The 17,012-nt window shown below is 34.3% G+C and overlaps 1 protein-coding gene across 9 annotated transcripts in view; it reads right to left on the reverse strand.

The window, feature by feature from the left end:
- The window catches only part of arap2 (ArfGAP with RhoGAP domain, ankyrin repeat and PH domain 2), a 214,648-nt gene that overhangs the window by 49,401 nt on the left and 148,235 nt on the right, over positions 1-17,012 (reverse strand). For all 9 annotated transcript variants that reach the window (XR_012382787.1, XR_012382788.1, XM_009303564.5 and 6 more), the window contains 3 exons: positions 8,737-8,881; positions 8,200-8,302; positions 4,147-4,345 (listed from right to left, as the gene is read on the reverse strand). Coding sequence is in view for 7 of the 9 variants with exons in the window: in XM_009303564.5 (XP_009301839.1) it covers positions 4,147-4,345; positions 8,200-8,302; positions 8,737-8,881 (447 nt within the window). In the remaining 2 variants the exon portion in view is untranslated. The remainder of the gene's footprint in view (positions 1-4,146; positions 4,346-8,199; positions 8,303-8,736; positions 8,882-17,012) is intronic.

Here is a 17,012-nt window from a genome sequence, read left to right on the forward strand (position 1 = left end):
GCTAGACATAATGCCGTTTTTCATTGGGAATTGTAGTATTATAGAGTACCATTAAGTTTTTTTTTTTTAACTGGCAAATTACATGATCTATTGGGTTGTCTATTGTCATCTTTAAGGTGCGCATTCTTGATTTCAGGAGGCGTGAATTTGGACAGCAGGGGAGGGACTGTGTTTTCAAAGCTATTGTGTTAACGAATAGTATTCACAATTGACTTTCATGATGTTTTTTGGTCAGACGGAATGCTGAATATTGAAAATTGCATGGCATGTTTTAATTTTTTTTGTGATTTTACATTTATAATAATGTTAAAATTAAGTGCATTTAAATATAACTGTAAATAATATTTATAGTTCCAAGTATAATTAAGCACTTTGCGTTTTGTGATTGTGACACCCAAAACACGAGAGTAAATGTTTAAAGCAATAATTTAAAACATACATTAAAGTAAAACTTTTCACTGACCATTAGTACAAAGTGCACATTTTAGGAAATATATATATATATATATATATATATATATATATATATATATATATATATATATATATATATATATATATATATATATATATATATATATATATATATAATATGCCCTTTATTAAATTAATATTGTATTATCTGCAAATTCATTAAACAAAAAACTACAAGTTTCCTAATATGTCTGAACATAAAGAAACTTTTAAGATCTTCAAGAACAACACACCCTTACATCAGATCATCCAGGAGAAACTGCACACCACATTTCAGGAGCACAGAGAGCAAAGGCTTTCACAAATGCTTTAACGTTGCCAAACTGTCATTCAAGATGCTTAAAGAAATTATTTTGAGGAGCTTTGAAGCATTTGCTCGCAAAAGACTATGCAAGCCCGTTTCAAAAGCCTCTTTGTAGACTAAATAAAACATATGACTTTCAGATGTCATCTCCACATAAAGCTCTTCCATTGCTAAATGGATGAATGCGACGTTTGCTCTTTTGTTTGTTGCAGAAACGCGTAGAAGAGGGTGATTCGGGGCTGAACCGCTGCTCTGTCTATGTCTGGGTCCTAATCTAATTTCACAGAGCTGCAGCCCTTTGAGGCCCATATGTTCTGTCACTATAGAGATCTTAAACCACTGGAGACGGTTCGTTAGCGCGCCACGCTACATTTCAAGCCTCCGCAAACTGTTGAGGCATCACCCTCTTAATCCTGCCCCGAGTATGTTGGCTTTCTGGATTTGATCCTTTTTCTGGCCTTGAACGGATTAGGAGAGAGAGAAGAGAGAAAAAAATAAAAAGATTCATTGATTTTTCCCGCCTCGTTCTAGCGCAATTGATTGAAAATGTTGCAAATCTGGTCCATGGTTGCCAAGCTCATGTCATCTACCAACCTCCCGAACGCGATTGCCATCGGCAACTGCGGTCTCCCTTGGAGACGGGCGAGACGTGTGACCAGACGGGTCTTTTAGAGACGTGGGAACAGAGTCAAACATTAGCACACTGGGAATGCCAATGAGAAAACACTAGCAGACAGAGGTGAGATGAGATTTCAAGAAAATCATCAGAAGAAGCAAGGTGTTTCAAACTATTACTGACACACAGAGGTCATTGATGAAATTCATTGAAAGAACAGAAGATATAGGTAGTTTTTACAAACAGAATAATGCTGTGTCTATTTAGAGGAGTTAGTAAACACAATTGAACTGCACACACAATAATACACTGAATGTTTACAAAGTAGTTATTATATATATATATATATATATATATATATATATATATATATATATATATAATTTTTATATTAGCGCTGTCAAAATTAACGTGTTAACGCATGCGATTAATTTGAAATAATTAATGCGTTAAACAAAATTAACGCAATTAACGCAGTTTTTTTTTTCTGTTGTGGCCAGGGGCAGACGCCGGGCAGTTTCCTGCTGTTTCGACATACTTTTTGGGCCAGGCTGTGATCGTCTTATGATCTGATCGGCCCATAAAACACTTAGCACATTGTCATGTTTTTCTACCTCAGTGATTGACGATGCTGTGAGCTGTCACGCTCTGAAAGTAAGATGTTTCTTTTCCAGACAGAGCGGCAGTGTGATATAATCTGCAGTCCATTGGTTCTTTTCTTTATTGACATTGGGCTGACCCAATCAAAAACTTCCATGTTGGGCTCTGTGTAACGTAGGTGTGTATTTGTCAGAATAGCCGAGAGTCCCGCCTGTTTCTTACACGCGGGTCTGCGCCGCGGGAGAGCAGGCTTTTGCGTCTGCACTCTGCCGCGGAGCACAGATCAATATATTCCTGTCTATTCTATGTAGTTACCAATCTGTCCATATACATATACTTTTTTTAACTTTTAATCTGCACCAAGGCCGCGGCAACTTCCTCCTATAATGCTGTTTCCTTAACCTGCAAGTCTTTATTTTACAAATGATAAAGAATGTCTGCTTCTCAAGCTCTGTGAGTGTCATTCATGTATTTTAAGATGCACTCAGTCAGAAGACAAGCGCATAAGATATCATGACATTGTGTTTTTGATCGTCAGCATGATGTAGTCTTATAGTGACAATAATATTTATACAATATGGTTAATATAATGATATTTATACATGACCAAACTAGTGTGTAACTTAAGCAACTTTTTTTACATTTAGTTTTGTAGTTCGGGCAGAAACAAATATTTGTTGCATTTTTTAATTGTTTAAGTTCACTTGATGGACAATGTAAAGCTGTTAGCTACATTTGATGTTTCATTGTTGAGTTAAACATGTTTTTAGGGTCTCTGACACATTGCTTTTATTATTTATCTTTATTTTATTAATCAACATTAACTGTGTGCGTCAACAGGAAGTTTTTGTTATGCTCATTTTTCTCTAGGCTCCCTCAAAACACACAGGCATCCACATTTCCATTGTGGATTATAATTTTATTTTAATAATAAATAAAATAAAAAATGTAGTTTTTTAATTTGTCAACTCTCATTATTTCCTATATATGGCTTTTGTGCTTTTATAGAATGGGAGTTGGTAAACCTATTCAAGGGCATGCACAGATTTTCAATAATTTATTATTATTATTATAATTTTCCATATCTGCAATGCCTGTATTTTGGCATTTTTTTGCAGTCCACTTAGAATCCAATATGGAAATCAATGTTTTCTTTATTGGCATTGATTGTTTTGAAATTCAAATGGCATTAACATGCCTGTGTTTTTATTTCTGTAATAAATATGGCTGTCAAGCCAGGATCTTGATGGTTTATTGTGGGTATGTTGTTTACATGAAGAAATATGTGTTACAAGTAAACAAAAATTCTAATAATGAATTATATTTTGGATTTAAATAAATTCAAATAGTATTTGTCTTCCGTTTACATTAATTTTACACTCGAATAGCCAAAATTACAAGTTTCAGTCTTTTAAATCCCATTAAACACAATTAATCGCAATTATTATTATTTCTAAAGTGCGATTAATTAGTTATTTTTTTATCGATTGACAGCAATAATATATATATATATATATATATATATATATATATATATATACATACATTTGAATTTCAAAACAATCAATGCCAATAAAGAAAACATTGATTTCCAAGTTGGACTCTAAGAGGACTGAAAAAAAATACAGACACTGCAGATATGGAAAATGGAAAATTCTAATAACAATTGTAGATAATACTCTTATTAAAAGTCTACTGTGTAAACAGCAATTTGATTGCCTTTAAGGAACAACGAGTCACGAAATGCGTAGGTTTTTCTTTCCGTTCCCCATGCGGTATCAAATTACATTAAAACAGAAGTTGAAAATTAAAAATGACACATCTGAAAATGCATAAAACTCGGGAGAGTCTGATGATGTGACATTAATTGTTTTATACTGAAACTTGCCTTCAAAAAGGGCTTTTCTTTGCATGTTGAACAATATATATATATATATATATATATATATATATATATATATATATATATATATATATATATATATATATATATATATATATATATATATATATATATATATATAATTGTTCTGAAAGTCTCATGTTGTGTTTAAAAGAAGAAAAAAAAATTCATAAAAGTTTGGAAAAATATTGATGAATTATTCCTTTGATATGTATCATTCCACTGATTTGCAAGCAAATTTGTTCTCACTCAGCTCCTGTAGGCGTTTGAGTTGAAGAACTCCCTCCTCTTCATCTTCATCTCCAGAACAGAAGTACAGCTCTGAGCCCACCAGAGTAAACCATCCGATTCGCCAGTGATAAAGATCATGACCCTCTTTATAGTACAGTCGACCAATCAGCTCACTGTCCTGCCTCAGCAGAGCATCTGCCCTTGGAGGGACAAAACTCTGGAAAGCAAACGAAAGGAAAAAAATATTAGACAGAGTGAGATGCAGAGAGAAAACATTTAAAAGTCAGGGGCTTGCGCAGATCACACAAATAAGTTTTTAGTGTTTTTCTGCCAAACACAAACCACAGCTAACCCTGGAGTTGCATTAAACGGGCATATACAGATAGAAGTACAAATACAAACACCCTTTGAACATTCCCTCGCTGAGCTCTTCGAGTTACACAAACACTTCAGCCTAGACACTAACACCTCTACACTTCACTTAAATGGGAATGTGTGTGTGTGTGTGTCTGTCTGTGAGTGAGGGATGAGAGCCAAGAGAGATGGATCTGTTTGAAGGAGTAATAGCATACACCCACTCGCACAAGAAAAAAAAAACACTATTGCACAGCGACACAATAGGGACGAAGACAATATAATGACCTTCAAGTGTTAATGCACGCAGTATAGTGCAGCAAACAGGAGCATTCATATTTAAACGCAAACACAGCACATGTATGCTAAAGCCCTACGATGGTGAAAGTTGTGCTAAATCTTTAAGGACCTATTTAATGTGTTAGCGTGTGTGTGTGTGTGTGTGTGTGTGTGTGTGTGTGTGTGTGTATGCTGGTTTTGATGGTGAGAACAAACTTATATAATGACATTGGTGTAACCTACACTGTAAAATATCCATAAAGTAGCTGGTTTTCCGTATTTTGTGAATCATGTTGTTTTTTTTTCCATGTTTATTAATGGTTTTGAATTGTATTACGTGAGCTCGATCTTTCTTCCAAACACTTTTGAACTTGACAAGTTAAAAAAGTGATTTTTATTCATCTTTTTAATAGTTTAAAGTGATATATTGTCTGTGTTTGTGTTGTACGATGCGCTACAAAAACCTTGTAATAAACTGCCAGTACATGTTCAATTAATTTACAACCTTTACGATGGTGGCCAGGAAGTGCATAACATCATAAAAAAAGTGTGAAACACTTTTACGAGGCTTGAGACAAATTTACATTTTGGAGAACATTTTTACCTACCATAAGACACAATTACATAGGAAAAACGATTTTACCAAGGACAAAACAAATTTACATTTTAGAAAAAAAAGACACAAAACACTTTTACCAGTCCCGAAACAAATGTACACTGACAGATTTTTTACAGAAAGAAAATGTACCAATACATGAGCAGCTTAACGGGTTTTGCTTTACGTGTGGTCTGTGTTTGGAGTTTCTGAAGGACGTGAACCAGACAGAAACACTTGACAAGCTGCATCAATGTGTTCGATAGTTTAATAAGGGCCACTCGTACGCTGTAATCGTGGATATTATTTCAAGTCTACATTGTCTAAACATCTGCTCGAGAACTCTTAAAAAGTAAACTGAAAGAAGCTGATGTTACGGTTTAACTGATGTCCGCGTTAACTTGTGCCCCTTCCCAGATGTAAACTATTCACGTTGGCACATTGGCAAATTCTGCACTTTTTCACAGCAACAAAACTTGCCAATACCAAATAAATATTCTCATTACTTGGTGTCAGTGTCACTGTAAACATTATTGATTTTAATATTTGTGTAGCAGAACAGTATATAACCAAAATAACGTAAAGAAATGATTATAATTTACAAGTCATTAGTGGTATTCAAACCCAAGTTAAAAAATTCAGCAAGAGGATAAATCAACCAATCTAACGGAGCTATTCAGCACTACAAGTTAAAGTCGGTTTTAATACTTTTACCAGGCAAAATATTCTGTGCTTTGGTTGTGCACTCATGTTAACTTGTTTCCTTGTACTTGCGTTTACATGTTACTACAAACTCTCACACTGATGTTTTCTCAAAATAGCTCTAAATGACAAAACAATTTTTGATTGCAGTTCGTCAAACCATGATTTTTGTAGGTGCAGTCTCATGTTAACCTGTGCTTTGGTCACACACGAGCTGATATTTTCTAGTGTGTGGTACATTCTGTCTCACTTCCTGTGTGTGGTACATTCCCTTTTCGTAAAGAATCTGTCATTGTATATTTGTTTCGGGACTGGTGAAAGTGTTTTGCATCTTGTTCATTTTTTTTTCTATAATGTAGATTTGTTTTGTCCTTGGTAAAGTCATTTGTCCCATGTAATTGGGTCTTATGGTAGGTAAAATATTCTTTAAAATGTACATTTGTCTTGAGCTTTATAAAAATTCCACAATTTGTAACGTTGTTTTGCACTTACCAGCCACCGTACTTATTTCGTTATATATGATTTCTTATCCATTATATGATTTCAAACTAATAAAATGTCAATGTCATTATGTTAAATTCTACAGCCAAGTTTTCAACATCAAAAGTTGACAGTCAACATCTCATAATGCAGTTCACAACCATAAATAAATGGAAAACATTTGTAAATCACAAAATTTGTTGACTGTTAATTAACAGACTTTTTTTTTTACAGTGCGGCTATTATAACATTAACAAGAAATGTATATTTTTGAGTGAACTATCCCTTTAATTTACTCTCCCACAAATCATCCAAGATTTCTTATTCAGTATAACATTAAATGCATATCATGGTGCTTTTAATCTTTACCATAAATATCAGTGATTATATCTAAACTATAACCCTAGTACTTCTGTGCTATTTGACTCCAATACTAACTCAAAAGAACAAAGACTTAAACTCTTTCTTGATTTTTGCATTTTTTTAGATTAGAATGCAGCGATTCAAAGGGTTAATAAACTTATGCAAACCACCATCTTTTATAATTCATGTTGCATAGGTGTTGAGATCCTGATCTTTTAATAGTGCAGCTTACACTGAATGTGATGCAGGCTAAACAAGTAATGACAAAAAAACACCTTTAATGAAACCCACCACATCCCAAATAACCCACCCAGTTCTTCTTACCCATCATTGAATTTTACAAGGAAGTCCAAATGCTTTTATACATGTGATTTGAATGAACCAGCAGGCGATCTGTCTATGATCGTTACAGAAGTAGAAAAATGTTTTAATCTGTGGGTCATGTGTGTTCAAAAACATTGGTTGTGATCAGTAAGAATCACTGATCAACCGTGATCCGTTACACTCACAATTTAGCTAAAGGTGCAGGGTAAAACGGATCAAACAGAACCCTTTTGAATGATTATTTTTCATTTTCAAATTAGAGATTGTGTGTACATATACGGAAGTGAAAATTCAAGTATCTAAATTAGTTGATAGTGGCTTGTTAATGCAGGTATCTGAAACAGCTGATGATGTAATTGGTAAGTTTGAGTTTTCAGGGAGTAATTTATCGTTTGAACAGCGAAAGGAATTATTGGAATTAAATCAGGCTCATGAAATAAATGTATAAGCAGGCAACGGAGCAAGAGCAAGAACTATAAGGAGGTTGAATTAGCAAGATTTATGGAGTTACTAAAACAGCACAAAATCGAATATGAAAAACTTAAACTTGATCAAAAATTGGAATTAGATCGACAAGCTAAAGATTATCAATTACAAATAGAATGGTTAAAAATATAAATAAACCACCAATAACAATCTGTGTAAATTGTGTGTTTGTGTGTGTGTGTTTTATTGACATATCAGGTCACAAATTTGTATGACATGGGTATGACAAAAATATTACAAGGAAAAGGTGACTTCATTGCCGAAAGGCTTATAAATAATACAACAGTTTTTTTTTTTTGTTTTGTTTTTTTTCCAGAAAGTAAAACTGCACACAGTTTCCTGTGAGGGTTGAGGGGTGTTAAGGAACATACTTGGGGTTTAGCGTTAGCAAATACAGCTTTTATGGTCTTAAAATTAATGGAAACATATGAAATGTCCCCACAATTCACAAAAACAAATGTATGTATGTGTGTGTCTATGTGTGTGACCTTGGCTATGGCGTTTGTCCAATCTTGGTGTGCGTCCGAGGTCTCCACTCCGAACACCAGCACTCTTTGAGAGCGCAGGTACAACTCAAAGGTGAACACTGGCCTGAGGGAGGTGTGAAACAGTACAATTAACACACACACAATGACTGAAACACACACATGCTCACAGCTGTGCAACAGAAAGGATGGTGATTAATCTCTGTTAGTCTTTTGCTCTTACAATAAACAGCTGAACGCAGGAGATTAATCCAGGGGGAAAGGTCACTCTCTTAATGGCTTTAACAGCTCTGATTTGTGGCCCACATTTTTTGTGGATGGGATATTTTTGTTAAGGTAGCGAGAGATTTCCCCAACAGTCGCGCTAATCGGGTTAGAGGTTGCTCTACACGTCAGTTTGCTCTCATTTCTTTGTGTTTGTTAGTGAATAGAAACTTACATCTGAAACTCTTTCTGTAACCTCTAACCCACAGAAGGTGCTCAAGCGCAAACATTCATTAAAAAGGGGTTTGAGAGAAAAGACAGGAAGTAAACGCGTACCCCGTTTCGGTGATGGTCTGGTTGTTGTTGATAGCCAAGCTCACCACATCACCGATGTCAACCCGGCCAATGGGTGTGGCGATCTTCTCGTTGTCATAGTAACTAAGAAATCCTCCTTCCAATGTACACCAACGGCGAACCATATCTGAAACACACAAGCACATATACAGATTAAATGAGATTCAAGGGCATATTATCCAACATGCTTGGTGGCAATGCTGCTTTTGTTCATACGGAGGGTGATGTAACCCCTGAATTCGGGACATTTTTCATTACATTAAAAAAATTAACCCTAAAATTCATTCAACAAACTATGTATAATATACAGTGTCTATGTTACGACATTGGCCTAGAGTGTCAAGGAAGTAATATATAATGATACACAAGAAGCCCTTGGAGTTGGGTTTGTTTATGTTTCTTCTTTCCTTTTTAAACACCCAATATACCAAATAAAATGAAGCCATTACTCACAAAAAATAACTAACCACTCTAATTAAACTAAATAAACCTAACAAGGCTGAAATCCCAATGAAACATTATTTTTACTTACAACTTTGCAGCTATTTTAATGTCAAACAAAACTACTAGCTATCAATGTTGCTAGATTGGCGGTTTCTCACCCAGTTGGATGGTTTTGAATTTGATTGTGCAGGTAAAAAATGACATTGGGGCAATGACAAAATTTGGGCGGTTTTGAGCATTAATTTTAAACGCAACTTATTTAACAAATCATAACAAAACATAACAGTGCACTACTCCATTCAGTTAGTAGTAGCCAGTGCATCACGCAGCACCTGCAGTTAAACTCACATCAGTTTATTATGACACTTATATCATTTTTTTTTTCTGCAGTTGACAGCAAGATTATGTGCAGCAGCCCCTAATTATGTTCAAAAGAATTTTAACCGCTAAATGGGATGAATTAACACCGCAATTTGAAAGTAAAACATACTCTAACTTACTGTATAGTTAGTGTAATCTACACAAAATTAAGTGTAGATTTTGGGTGAGAGGGGGCAGTGTTTCTATGTGATCCTGTTATGTTGTAATTCTGTGACTGCTGGTGTTGGTTGCTGTATGGTTAAAATTATAACAGTTAAAGTAAATAGGTTAATTTCAATTTAAATCAATTAAAATTATATTATTTAATAATTTGGGCATTTTTTGTGCATTTGGGCAGATTTACACAGCTTTTGGGATGGAAAAAGTCAGCTATATCTGGCAACACTGCTCACTATCTAGACCTGCACAAACTAAATTAGAAAAGATAATGTTTTATGAGAGTCATATGACAAATATGTTGAATTGTTTTATAGCAAATTTATCAATGCCACTAAAGAAACATTAGAATCCAAGAAAGATTCTTGGTGTACAGATTTGCAATATGACCTGACAAATTTATAATCAAACCAGATATGTATTAAAGACCAGTATTTGTTACTGAAAACTAGATCAAAAATGATCCAATACAACTGGGCAACGCATACTTGCAACGCGCCACTCCTTAAAGACATGTTTAACCCAAACATCCCAGATATACATAAATGCCAAAAACATAAAAAAATAAATAAATAAATACATTCATTGTATGTGGAATGTGACGTGATTAAGAGTTTTTGGCAGAACGTAATAACATTTATCTACTTAATTATTTCTAAACCGATTCCAAGTGCTTTGGGTTTATTTCCTGTAAGTTTGCCATCACCAGGTTATCAAACTAAAATGAGCTCTGTTGGAAGAATATAGAAAGTCCATCCAATGACCACTGGCTCAAAGATTTGTTACATTTCAGTGCCCTTGGAAAAAAAATACTTACAGTATAAGGGGCAAATTAAAGAAGTACCATAAAACTTACAATCTGTTTAAACAGTATTTAGAATAAAACCATTCAATGGCACAAGCAAATACCTCTCACACTACTGGTTAATTAACTGATATGTGTACAGTACATGTGCAGTTTTGTATGTGGAATACAGTATATATCTTTATTTGTCTTAGCCCAGGTATAACAACTTATTTACCTGTTGAACTGAATTTCATGCTTTGGGGAGAGGGGGAGAGTTAAAATGTAAAAAAAAAAAAAATAACAATAAAAAAAGTGTAATTTCATGTGTTAGTTTGTTTGTTTTTGTACAAAAAAAGGTAAAAAAAATAAATAAATACACTTTCCTAACGCTCTAACTAAAAATAATAATAAAATAAGGGAACATATTTACAAGAAGAAAAGTGTAGCATCCCTACTGCTTCTCACTGTGTATATATACAATGTGTACAGGATTAACAACTCAACCGACCAACAAAATAGGTAACAAACAACAAAAACCACAGTAATGGGAACAAACGACCAGAATTATCACTTGCTACTAGGTTTCTTCAACACAACAACCCAAACGCTAGGTGTGAACCACCAAACATCACCAAATGCAATTTAACAGGTGTGATTTCCAAACGTAAGGTGACATTTAAAAGTTTTTAACAGAAAGTGGGGTCATAAATGAGCCTTTTCTAGTTCTCCTTTCTATTATAACAGTTTTTTTTTCCTAATCAACTGCTGGTTTGCACCAGTTAGGTTTTATTCCGGGTTGTTTTTCCAGTATAGATTTCATCCAGCCACTATGTCAACTGAGACAGCTGAAACAATACATCCCATCTCCATCTTCCTCTGACATGAAACCCAGCAGCTGTGTTACTTCAACTCAGCTGATGGAGTACAGCAAAACTCACAAATCAGGCTTCTTGCATCCTCTTCAGGAGAGAACAGTTCTCTTCTTAGCAAAAAAAAATAAAAAAAATAAAAAAATAATATTTATTTCCTGTTTTTTATATTCTGCATGATGTAAACAGATTTTGTATGCCCACTGAAATGCTAGTTAAATCTTTCAATTTGTTTAATTATAAACTCTAATCAATGACTTCCAGCATTTGCTGAATATACATTTTTGATGTTTTGGCAAACTTCTGACTTGACAAATGATGTAAGATGCATTTATAACTGAAACTCCTGTCAGAGTAAAGGAATGAGGATGAATGGCAGTAACTAATTGAAAGTAGAACATGAGAAGTTAAAAGGGTAAGTTTTATGATGAATTTATGTGCTTTTGGAAGCTTCAAATAATGGCATATACTGTATGTACGTCATTGTAAGGCCAAAGTTTAAAACTACTACTATAATTACCTCATGATTGACTCGTGCTCTAGCCATGAACGGTGTATTTGACTTTCTTCTTTCAAAACAAACACAGTCAGACTGTGTTTGTTTGAGAGTCAAATACACAGTCAGACTGTGTTTGTTTGAGAGTCAAATACACAGTCAGACTGTGTTTGTTTGAAAGAAGAAAGTTAAATACACCGTTCATGGCTTGAGCGCAAGTCAGTCATGTGGTAATTTTCATTTTTTGGTGAACTTTACCTTTCAGTTTTAAAATGCATGCAATATGGTTTGTACACATTTGACCCAAAACAACCCATCTTGGTTTACTTTTGACAATAAAAATATATATTGTGAATTGTGTACTGTTGTCTAATTTAAATAATATATCTAAAAGTGTGGCTTTATTAAGTGATTTGATTTAAAAAGAAAAATGTAATACAGTAGCACTACTTTTTGTATTATTAATGCATGTAATCTAAATATACAAAATTGTGTGCGTGTGTGATGGTCCACAAAACAGAAATAAAAACCTACTTCTACATGCTGATTGTACATTTACCTGCTTAAAAAAAAAATAATAATAAATAAAAGAATAAATAAAAAACTTCCATTTGAGTTTGCATGAAGGCAGAACATTTCTCCAAGCAGATTTGTTTCAGGAGATTTTACAAACCTAATCACAGCAATTGCGTTTAAATGTATGAGTATTTCACAAATAATTATTAAATCTCTAGGTATTCTATGATTCATACCAATATAATAGATCAACAAAACAGATAATTTAACCCGTATGTACTGTTGGGGATGTTTTCATCCACTCTGGGATGAAAAAAAAAACACAAACACACACAAAATGTTATATTTTCAGTATGAAAAGTAATTGTGGACTGGATTTTTTCCCATTAATCAAAGTCTTGGACATGTAAAACAGCACTGCCTTCATTTTTAATTGATTGTCTTTTTTTTCTCCCAAATTTACTGTTGATGGCTGTTTTTGCCCCATTGACTTCCATTATATTCACTTTTTTTTGTTTTATACAAAACCATGAAACCATATAATCATGCAATTTTGACTGTTGGTGTTTTTCCATGTTGGCAAGAGGGACAACTTGTAATTTTTACTTGTAATCATCAGTTGGCACCATTAACGCTTTAGAAAGGTCTGTGCATAAACAGCTGTTTCTGGATTTTATATAGAGTATAACAGCAAATTGAAGTGTTTGTATGTGTGTCTGAGACTGAGAGTGACCTGTGCATACTTACCTTGATGTGTCTGAAAATCCAAATATGCATCTCAGCTCTACAACTACATGGAGTAAACAAAAACAAAGACTGTGTATTCATGCACCATCAAATGTGCTTATAGTGGAAGTCACTGGGGCAAAAACAGCCACCAACAGTAAATTAGGGTGAAAAAAATCTAACAATGCATCAAAGTCAATGTTGTTACTAATTGTTTACATTAAAAATACGTCATTTTGTGTGTTTTATTCAACAAATCAGTAACATCATTTATGAATTTGACAATTAAAGAGTTAAAATCCTGTAATATTATAAATAATTTAGTAGTTTGGATCAGAACTGAGGTTGATTAGCAGATTTCGTTAAAAAAGATATATTTATCTGATGCATTTTCACAGCAGTTTAATTCAGTGAATGTTTTCATCCTTAACATAACAAAAGGCTAGTAAATGTGAACAGTGCACAAGGGTTAAGTTTTAAAAAATAAAATAAAAAAAAAACACAATAAAGCATATTGGTTAACTTTTTGGACCGCTAAAATGTTCCAAATTTTCAATTTGAGAAGGTGATGTTACCATCAAAGCAGAGTTCATCTGTACTGTACATCCAGCATCTGCCTCATATCCATTATTAAATGATTTTATTTGAGCTTTATTCAGCATTGAGCAAAACTTTGCTCAAGTAAATCTGAAGAGACCATTTTAATAAAAACCAAACCCACAAGAAACAGTTTCATCCCAAAGCACACTCTTAAAAAGGAATGTAATGAAATAAAACCAACCTTTAAATATGAGAAACATCACAAACACTGATATTTCATTTTATGAGCACGCAGACGTCCTTAAACAGGTATTTAAAGATTCAACAAAAGAATTAATGTTTGCCCATCTCACATCACAAGTGCAGTTTAATATATAAAAGATACATTAAGGCATGTTAAGGCTGTAATAGGGTATCAAATGTGCTATCAGATCAATGAAAATCCTTTAAGTACTCAAATCGAAGAGATTCTCCCCAGTCTGAGGGCTTCTGCTCTTTATAAATATTTAATGGAGATCTTACACTCTTTTTCCAACTATTACGTTAGTTAAGAAATACTGCAGAGCTTTGTTTAGCATACTCTAAAATATTAAGAGTCTTTTTCATACACTTGTAATCTAACTGCCATCATTTGTCTTATGAAAATGCTGATGGTCTCTTTTTCCGCTGAAAGAATTGCGGTGCTATTAAACAGAGCTGTGGATCTCTTAACTATCAACTTACAGTGACACAAAGTTTTGTTCCTGACAGTGCTTCACCTTATTCATCTACAATTCTTGCACCTCATTAATCCAGTTAGCTGGATTTTGTGGAAGAACAAACTGTTCTGTCGGCAGTGTCAGCATGAGAGTTAAGAGACGCTCTTTAATGGGCGAGAAGGGGTTATCTGTGTGAAGACTGGTGGGATATTTAACTTTTAAAGTGACAGTATGAAACAAAAAAAATGGAATCAATGAGAAACTTCAGCTGACAGAAATGGTATTTGGTGACCGCTCGAGAATACCACAATAAACTAAAGTGGCGTGGTAATACACATGCACACAGACAGCTGGCATTTACTATCAACAACCAGTCGTCTCTCAGTATCGAGTGTGGCGTAATACAATAAATTGCTGGTATTTATTTCCCTCAAACCTCTTCACCTCATCTGTCTGAACCTCTCCAGCTCAAATGCCACCATAATAAGTGTGCAAAAAATCCTCTTGTCACTGTCTTTTCATTTTCTTGTTTACAAGGGTATGGATATATAATCTATGAACCGGCACTACTCGGAGAAGCATGGAGAGAGGTGTCCTTTTCATTTGTCATTATATCTGAATCTCTGCTGCATGTGGGCCAAGGGTCTTTGTCTACTTCAACTTCATCAATGTCTTTATGTGAACTGAAGCCATTTATAACATTTCACAGAAATCTCTCAATGCGAGCTTCAGATGGGTTTGCTTGGGTCAAGCCTCTTAAAATTCAAAACTGTAAAAAAAGGAAGCTTGAAAGGTTTTTCACGAGCAAACCAGCACATTTAGATACTCTCTACACATCTAACATGCTTGAATCTCAAGGTGGTTGGAGGATCACTGTGCAAATATCTACATTATTTATGTAACGTCCAGCTTAAGTTTTATTTACACCTATAGGTTGCAGCTGTCTTTACCTGTGGTCAGCAGGGTTATATGGGAAAACAGGCCTGAGTGCTGGATGTGCTTTTAGTACATTTAGTCATTTTATAAGGTAGACAACTGAAAAGGAGGAGGAGAAGGAAATACAGAAACCGAGTCCAATTTTGAATTTCAAGAGTTTGATGAGACGTTTTTATTTCAGTAAGTACTGACTCAAACTGAACATATTGAGACCATTCTCTCATAGCAAACTAATGGTACACTGAAAAAAAAAATATTCAAAGATGATTACTTGGATTTACTACATTTTTTTACGTTAAGTGGTTGTAAACAATTTATTTGGGCTGAATTTAAACAAACAAATTAAGTTGAAAAATATTAAATTTAATTTGTTTGTTTAAATTCAACACAAATAAATTGTTTGCAACAGTTCTGCATGCAACACTTTTTTCAGTGGTTCATCCAAGGCCGGCCCTAAACATTCAGAGGCCCTAAGCAAAATAATTTTGGGAACCAAAAAGTAAAATTGACTCAGTTTAGATAGTATTTGGTCTCTCTCTAAATTGAGTTAATGTTACTCAACTTAATGAGACAATGAAAGGATTAATTAAGTAATGATTGAGCACAGATTATGAACACCTGCTGTTATTAAGCAGAAACACAGAAAAAAAACACAATTACTACAACTGACTTCAGTTACAGCCTTTTAGATGAAATCAGCTGAAGTAGAATACATTGAATCTCTCAAAATCTCAGCAGAGGATCAACAAGCAACTGCACAAACAGCAGCTTTACTTTTTACCAACATGTTTGCCTTTATTCGAAGTGGGGCCAAATACTCTTTGAACTGAGTAAATTTTGCTTAGACAATTTTGCTGTGTACCTTGCTCTGATTTGTGGAGTATTGCCTTTAAGGGTAACACTTTGTTTTGATGGTTCATTTGAGTATTAGTGGACTGTCTGCTTAATATCTGTTGATACTGCTCCTTCAACAGACATTTAACTGACTATAAGAAACTGTGCAAGTACATGTCAACTTTCACTAACCCTAACCATAGCCCAGGACTTAATTTGTGCCAGAACATGCCAGATCTGAAACCTCTGAAATCTGATCCGCCCTCTTCCCCAGTCCGCTGTTCACTTTTACTTTCTTCTGCAACTCTTCAACCCTCTTCACTTTCTTCTGCAACAACCTCGCGGCTCTTCCCTTTTGTCTGCGACACCCCTCTGCCATCCAATGACAAGACACCACCCACCTTACCCGGCTCTTCACTTTCGTGAGCGACACCTCTACATCCATGGGCAACATGCCGGATCAGTTACCTTGATCTGGTCTGGGACCTCGCAACACACAAATTAAACACAGTCCTAACCCCAACCTAACATACTACTTATAATCTAATGAAAATTAGTTGGCATACAGATGCAATGTAATTTAAATTCAACAAACAGAACATCAAAATAGAGTGTGACCCCTTTGCATACCAGCTCACAATGATTTTATTGATTATTGAGTACATTCAATAAAGCAGAAAAGTAAACCATAAAGACTTGACACATTTCTTCTACTTGATAACTCTGAATGGTTTGGACATTTTAAAACAGCACTATTTTTGTCAACTAACCAGCTTAAAAAAAAAAAAAATAATTAATTTTTTTTTTTAATAAAGGGACCAGTTATTCCTACTGTGCATCTTTACGAGTTTTAAACATTTTCAATTTAATTTAAC

This window comes from Danio rerio, chromosome 7 (genome assembly GCF_049306965.1).
Source record: "Danio rerio strain Tuebingen ecotype United States chromosome 7, GRCz12tu, whole genome shotgun sequence".
NCBI classification, from domain to species: Eukaryota; Metazoa; Chordata; class Actinopteri; order Cypriniformes; family Danionidae; genus Danio; species Danio rerio.